This window comes from Archocentrus centrarchus, chromosome 10, assembly GCF_007364275.1.
Source record: "Archocentrus centrarchus isolate MPI-CPG fArcCen1 chromosome 10, fArcCen1, whole genome shotgun sequence".
Classification (NCBI taxonomy): Eukaryota; Metazoa; Chordata; class Actinopteri; order Cichliformes; family Cichlidae; genus Archocentrus; species Archocentrus centrarchus.
This window is the reverse complement of record NC_044355.1, coordinates 21,594,282-21,601,989: the sequence shown is the minus strand read 5'-3', so window position 1 is coordinate 21,601,989 and position 7,708 is coordinate 21,594,282. Positions and strand designations below refer to the sequence as shown.

Below are 7,708 nucleotides of genomic sequence, written 5' to 3'. Positions count from 1 at the left end.
GTAGCGCATGTACAGAATATCAAATTATGCAACACTAATGAAATAATTGCAAACCGATTAGTCCTTGATCTCAAGGATTTGCTCAAAAACACTTAAGCAAAGCAAATGACTTCTGATACTGCAGGGAACTTTAATATGCAAATCCTCTATTTGAAACATAGTCACATCTCCTGTCCTTGAATCGCTAATATGAAGCCACTGGGCCCGAGTCAAAACGAGAAGATCGGCCTTGCTGTTTTGTCACTCGACATGTTTTTGACTTGTAGATAGAACCTGAGTAGGTACTCTAGATCACAGCAATTACACGTCCATCTCTGTATAAAGGAGGGCTGGTGCAGAGGATCGAGATAATAAAATGCAAATGCAAAAAATCTCTTTTCAGAGCTGAGTTTAAAGAGCTCACTGAGGTAGGTGCACTGCGCGTTCTGGACAAAAGAGAACTGGCAAAAGTATAATGTATGTTTTATGTCAGGGCCTGTGTGAAAGTAATTGTATTATGATGTCTCCTTGAATGGTTGGTGGAACAGAAAGGAAGCACTACAGAGAATGAACAAACAGACGGCATGAGGGGGAGCCTCAATATATTCCTGCCGGCTGACCTGCGATGAGATCCCAGCAGAGCCCTCTCTGCTGAGCTGCTTCAGATTCTGGATCAGCTCGTGTCCTTTAAAGCTGCTCCCAGCCATGTCAGAACAAAGCTCCAAAGAAAATCACATCTTTGATACCAGCATTAGAAAGGAGCCTTTAAGGCTTATTCCCCACCAGAAAACTTAATTGTCAGTGATAGCCTTAATTTCTTCCAGTTGAAGCTAATCATAATTTAGAGAAAGCAAAAGAGAAGAATGTTTAAAGATCCTCTGGAAATCTAGGTGAAATCCCTGAAGGGAGACAGATCTTTTTATGTAAAATTAAGCAAAGCAAGGGGGGGCTTGATGCTGCAAGTGTCTGTAGTCTGAACCTTTTTGCTTCCAACTTTTAGTGCCTTAAACGATCTGAAGGAACCTGAAGTTTTAACAAGAAACCCGCTTTTATCCATGAACTTTGAACCTTAACCTACACACATAAAGAAACGGTACTGTAAATGTGCAGAACCTGTGAGTGTGCAGCCTCGTTTAAATCCTGGAAACGCCCCTAATCAAAATGCCTCACTAAAGATTTGTTTACTCCCCCCCCCGCCTTAATTTGCATTTCTTGTCATGAGTTTAAAGTGCCGATTTTTGATTTGCTCCTACAACACAGAACATGATCTTTGCAGGGAGGGAACTGGAGCCCGCTGAGGCTCAGGCTGTGCTAGAGCCACAGCAGAAGCGCAAAGTAAACATTTAGATCATAATTTGCTCCCGCATATAAACATGTCCCGGGGGGAGGGGGCATCATTGCCAGTGTAGTCAGCTTTGATTGGATACTGCATTCCCCCCCCCCCCCCTCCTGTACTAAATCATATAATCCGCGTAAGTCAAAGCCAGGGCAGAGAAGTGGATACGCGCTTTTGGAGAGAGCCAAAGTTTGCCGCCTAAGTTTGCCGGGGACCGCGGAGCGCACGGTGCGCCACTTAATTAACGACCACGCCGAGGTGATTATTAAGACGAACTGAAGATGAACGACACGGGCATATTGTGCAAAAACAACCAAACAGACAGCTTCACCGACCAGTCATGTCAGAACTCAACCCCCTCGCCTTACAGTCAGATCGACATCACCACTTTCATGCACATATTCCCTTCAATTTATGGCATCCTGTGCTCAGTTGGAGTTATAGCCAACGGACTAGTTATCTACGCGGTGGCAGCGTGCAAGAAGAAAATGGTATCAGACATCTACGTGCTTAACTTGGCAATAGCCGACATGCTGTTCTTGCTGGTGATGCCCTTCAACATTCACCAGCTGGTCAGAGACAGACAGTGGGTTTTTGGAAACTTCATGTGTAAGGCGGTCGTTGTGGTGGATGTCAGCAACCAGTTTACCACGGTGGGAATTGTTACTGTGTTGTGCATTGATCGGTAAGCGTTAAATCAGTTCATCTCACAGATTTGCTGCCAGTCCGTTAAGATGTTTTAAGATTTTTTCATTTGGAAAAGTAAAAGTGTTGGAAACAAGAAATATCCTCCAAAGCGTGCTAACAAAAATATATGTATTTATCTGTGCAAAATTAAGATAATAACACCTTAATAATAGCTGAAAATAAGCAAAATTAGTTGTTTAATATCTGCAGTTACTCAGTGTACTTTTTTTTATTCCACAGTAGATGTTTCTTATTTAATTTCCAGAGTTTTCTGGTTGCGCACAGAAATTCATGCTCATATGCCTTTTTTCGGAGGCAATCCTTCTAAAAATGTAGCACTGAGTGGGCTTTTCATGCGAGTAACAACCCATGAAAACACAATCTTCTCTATATAAATGTGTGAAGCTTGTGATCTGAACACATTCAGGACATTAAATGAGCCCTTCCACCAAAGAGCTGAAGTGATAAACATCTCCATTTAGACATAATCTGGATCAGGTGGCTTTGACAGGTCTGATTCTACAAATCTTCAGAATAATACACACAATATCTTTCTCTAGGGTCACTGGACCAGATAAATGTGCTCCAATTTCGCAGCACTACCTCTACAGAAAGAATTCCTTACAGGTTTTGTATTTGCTAGTTTTTTGGGGGTGTTTTCTCATCATTTTGTGAGTTTGTGAGTTAAGCTTTCTCTCACAACAATTCACCATCAACATTTTAAATCACTTTTAAAAAAATAATAATAATAATAATAACTGTAGTGAACACTAAGGAAAAGATCAAACAACCCCTTGAAAAAAAAATCAAAACTTCCTCAACTTCAAAACAAGTAATTGCGGGCTGTAGTCTGGAGTTAAACCGAGATGAAACTCACAAAAGATAAAACAAAAAAGCAGCTGATGTCCTGAGTTCATCAAATTCAAATCACATTTTTTTGCATCTGTTTATCTGAGTTTACTGACTCAGACTGTCTTCACAATTTCTGACATCAATGCTACCTTTCAACAAAAAAAACAAAAAAACAAAACATACATTATCTACTCAACATCTGCTGCTGAGTACTGTAATTTTATAATTTTTTTTCCTTAATCACTTATTATGTAAAGTCCAAACTGGCATTAGAGTGCTTTTCTTTGAATCCCCCTGCTGTTTATCCCAACAAAGGCCACTTTATCTCAGGCTGCCGTGTAATTTCATTTCATGGGAGTTTTGTGGATACCGACATGATCATGTTTCCAATTAACAGCAGACCTAAATAATTGTAAAAACATTTACAGAGGAATAACTCATATTTTAATGCCCCTGTGCTGATGGCTTTTCTTATAGGTTATAGATATGTAGACATGTTTAGGAAATGTCTATTTATTTGAACTACATAAAGATCAACTGTTTTATTCTTCCTCTAACAAGATGTAGGGACAAATCTTCAGCATAGAATAATTAGTATAGTCTAAGGCTGCCTGGTGTTTTGATGGTCTGTGGGGGAAGTATTGGGTTATATCAGACTTTATCTTGAATGGCCTAAAGCTGGGTCTGCACCTAGTGATATAAAATATATTAAACCTTAGCTGAGGACACCGGCTCTGAATGGTCAGAATGCTAAATTAATGATAAGAGAGGTAATGGCAATTTAGCAGTATGTCGTGGAGGAAATTACAGTAATGTTTTTGTGTCCACGCCTGTTAAATCTCAACAGAAAGGTCAGGAACAAACATGCAGACAGTGACTGGCTCTAACTTAAATAGTAATCACTGCATGTAATGGCAAAATCATTTTTCTAGCTCTTCAAACTGAGGCACAATCAAAAGCGCAATCCATATGGAAATGTGTTTACATCCTATTGCTAAATCACTCTTTTTAAATTAGACTACTCTATCAGTGCATTCATCACTTTAATGAGTGAGAGTGAATCTCCAACATGGTGCTTGGTATTTGTGTGTCCTCGTCCAGCATGAAAATAAATTACTTTTCCAAGCAAAACCTTGCACTTGCATGCATGCACTCTAGCAAAGCTGCTTTTACCATCTGTGTTTAAGAGAGTCGTCGAACTGTTAAAAAAAAGTGAATTTTTCCTCACAGGTACATAGCTATTGTCCATCCCACCTCAGAAAAGAGGACCGTGCAGTGGACCATCATCATCAATATATTGGTGTGGCTGGGCAGCTTCCTCCTCACCGTGCCAGTGATGATGTACGCCAAGGTTGTGAGCAGGCAGCATTTGGAGGTGTGCATGATGTACCTGGACGGGCCTGAAGACATGTACTGGTACACTCTCTACCAGTCTATCCTGGGCTTCATCATCCCACTCATCATCATCAGCACGTTTTACTCGCTCACCCTCTACCACGTCTTCAGCTCCATACGTCGGGTCAAGCGCAAGCAGTCTGTGTGGGCGAAAAGAGCCACGAAGATGGTCCTTATGGTCATCGCCCTGTTCCTGATCTGCTGGTCGCCCTACCACGTCATCCAGGTGATCAACCTGAGCAACAACAAGCCAACTGTTGCTTTTGTCTACGCCTACAACATCAGCATCTGTCTTAGCTACTCCCACAGCTGCATCAATCCACTCATGCTGCTCATCTTCGCCCAGAATTATCGTGAGCGTCTGTGCCGAAAGAACATGCTGCACAGCTCGCAGCACTCATCAAAGGTCACGGTGGTCAAAACAGATGGTTCCAGTACAACAAATGACCCCAACTACCGCTGTACGGTCATCTAGCTTTTTGTATAGATACATGTAAATATTTTGCTGCTTGGCACGGAAGAAAGGAGCTCAAATGAATGGAATCACCGTGAACTCATACCGCATAACATAATGGCTCTGAAGCATGAGCAGAGAACACAATCGCAGCTGAAAAAAAAAAAAAAAAGGAAAATGGAATGGATGTTTTTTGGGGGGTTTTTTTTGTCTCGGAGTTTCCATTAGCCTACCATACGTCCAGTGTCTTGCTGGTCTGAGATGCAGCTTGCTGGATAAGCATTCACATGCTGAGTGTGTGAAATGATGTGATACTCGGGAGCCTTTCCATGGGAGGGGTAATGGGAGGATCAGCTTTATTATATGTTTGATGGATAATTTTAACACCACACATGGTGGCATATTCATTCTGAACGCATGTGAACTGCAGCAAGACAGCTATCAGCACCGTTTTCCAAGAAGGAACTATTTATAAGGGCTTATGAGTTGGAACCAGTGGCTTTACTAATGGTGAATACATAATTTTATGTAGTATGTATATATAATCCATCCATTTATTTTCTACTGCTTATAAGGGGCCTTAATTGTAGGGTGATTTGTCCATTTTACATTGTAATAAAGCATTTAAATGTGTTGGCATTCCATTAATAATTGTTATGGTTTTCCCACTCTTAAATTAGCCAGGAATTCTGTTGTTACCTTCTGTAAAAATGGTGGTGTGATGCAATGGGTCATGGCAAAAGTGGGATTTGTCTCACAACCAACTCGTCACTTATGGACACTCTCCCAGGATGCATTGTAATGTTATTATATGCCATAATCCTAATCCTAAACCTAATTGAGTAGCTTTGGGTGCCTAAGCCTAACCAGTGAGAAAGTGAAAGTAAAAAGGAAGCGAAAAGGAAACTAATCAGGAGTGAAAACAAGGCAAAACAAAACCTCCTGAACTGGACACAAACTTGTGAGTCCAGCGCCATCCATCTGACCTCCTAATGCATATTTCTTTAATTTTATCTGACAAACATGCTGAATTTCCCTGGATTAAGTCCAGGTTTATTTGGTTTGTCTCTCAGAGCAGTCAGAGGTTTTCACATCCTGACGATGCACATTCATGTTTTAATGGTGTATAGAGCAAGAGTAAATTATGTATTCACCATATATAATGTAAATATTGTAAAGCATTAGTTACAACTGCTAAATGTACACACTTCTGAATTGTGGAACCCAATAATTCAATATGTGAAAGAAACTGAATTAAAAAAACATTTGAAGGTAATTTCATGGCAAAACATTAGAACAGCAAAGGTGATTTTCCTGGTCATGCATTTTTCCTGCCTGACTGTTGTACAAAGTACTGTAAATCATGAGTTTTTGCCAATCATGGATCTTATAACGGAAGGGTGCGGTTAGTACACTATTTATGAAATATGTTTGTAATGAATGTAGCATTTAAAGAGAAAGGCTTAAAAAAAAATCAAATTCTGTTATTGAGCAGTTCTTAAACCGCTGAGAACAGCCTGTTTGTTTTACCCTCAGACTGCTGTTAAATTCAGCATAAAACACCAGTGACCAATTTGAACCCAAATGTAAGACACAGTAGAACCTTTTGGATGATCAAATTTTTTTTTTGGTTTCTGCCTTAATGAATGGTTTCAGAACTCATCAGACGTTCTGTGTTTTATTGCTCTTTGTTTATTTATTGAGCTGCAGTGATTTCAATTGAAGTCACAGACCTCACAAACATCCTCTTGCTTTTCCCTAAAAGAAAACTTAGGCATGGGCCCAGAAATAGACAGCATTTTTTTGTTGTTGTTGTTGTTTGTCTTGTGGCAGATTTGTAGAAACAATGTCGATATTGTATATTGACTGAAGATGTTTGTTAGAATATTGGGGCTCTTCTCTTCTCCCAAATTGTGTATATTTGATCTGTGCTTCAGATTGTGGCTCTGACATGTAATTTTATGATAAGAAGTTGTGTTTCTTTCATAAAGGACTCTGAGTGGTATTACAGACACAGCAAAGTCATTATCCTTCAGTGTAATGTTAATATGCACATTCAAAAGTGAGAAAGTGATATGAATACAGCTCTTTTTGTGATCTGTGACGCTGCAGTCACAGGGGAGTTATCAGGAGTGACCTGATAACACACTGCCAATGGATACTTCCCCAATAGCTGTGAAATTAGAGCTACATAATAAATCATCAAGACTGCTTTCTTTCATAAGTTGTCCCTAATTATCTCTAAAGTAACTTGATTGCCATCTGCTACTCACTTACTAGTTTGACTGAATATGTTTAAGATTAATTTTAATCATTTGGAGTAATATTGAGATAAAGGCGACATTTTTTACAGTTCATTAATTATCAGGTCATTCCTGAGTTCTTGCTCCTCGATAATCACATTTCAGTGTGCTGTGTGCTGTGTACTGTGTGTGTGTGTGTGTGTGCGTGTGTGTGTGTGTGTGTCTGCGTGTGTGTGTGTGTGTGTGTGTGTGTGTGTGTGTGTGTGTGTGTGTGTGTGTGTGGTCCTCTGTGCTGGATTACCAGCTGTTCTAATCAGGCGCCTGGGCCCTGGGTCCATATACGTTCTGTGGAAAATTAGTTTGTGGTAATTTGACAACATGCAAGTTTGTCTGGAAATTCTACATACAAGCTGAACTGAAAGTGCTGAAATGGCTCTCACAGTTTGACTTTGTCTGGGGGCCCGGTATTCTTAAAGGGGGCCTTTGTATTCGGCATTTCCATACAAACTCGCAAAATATCCTGATTACTGCCCTTTTTTTTGTTGTTGTGATAGCAGCAGGCTGAGCAGGGTACACCAGACACCCCTTCCCCACCAAAGTTTCCCACTTTCTTCTGTTGAACACCAAGACATTCAGACCAGGTGCGTTAAATAGTCCCTTCAGTGACTTCCGGGGCTCCTCCCAGCTGGGTGTTCCCTCCAAGTAAATGTGCCCTGGTAGGAATCCTGATTAGCTGTCTGAACCACCCCAGCTAGCACCTTT

The 7,708-nt window shown here is 40.5% G+C and overlaps 1 protein-coding gene across 1 annotated transcript; it reads left to right on the top strand.

Moving 5' to 3' along the window:
• The first annotated feature begins 1,490 nt into the window (after positions 1-1,490).
• Positions 1,491-7,115, top strand: mchr2b (melanin concentrating hormone receptor 2b). The gene is made up of 2 exons (XM_030739669.1): positions 1,491-2,000; positions 4,085-7,115. Exons 1-2 carry the CDS (start codon positions 1,597-1,599, stop codon positions 4,722-4,724), a joined length of 1,044 nt encoding a protein of 347 aa, XP_030595529.1. The 5' UTR covers positions 1,491-1,596; the 3' UTR covers positions 4,725-7,115.
• Positions 7,116-7,708: the final 593 nt, after the last annotated feature.

What these genes read in the sequence shown, in the direction of transcription:
- mchr2b (XM_030739669.1), top strand. Translation starts at nt 1,597, where the DNA reads ATGAACGACACGGGCATATTGTGCAAAAACAACCAAACAGACAGCTTC. An exon ending in ACTGTGTTGTGCATTGATCG is followed by an intron (nt 2,001 to 4,084) that starts GTAAGCGTTAAA and finishes TTTTCCTCACAG; the next exon opens with GTACATAGCTATTGTCCATC.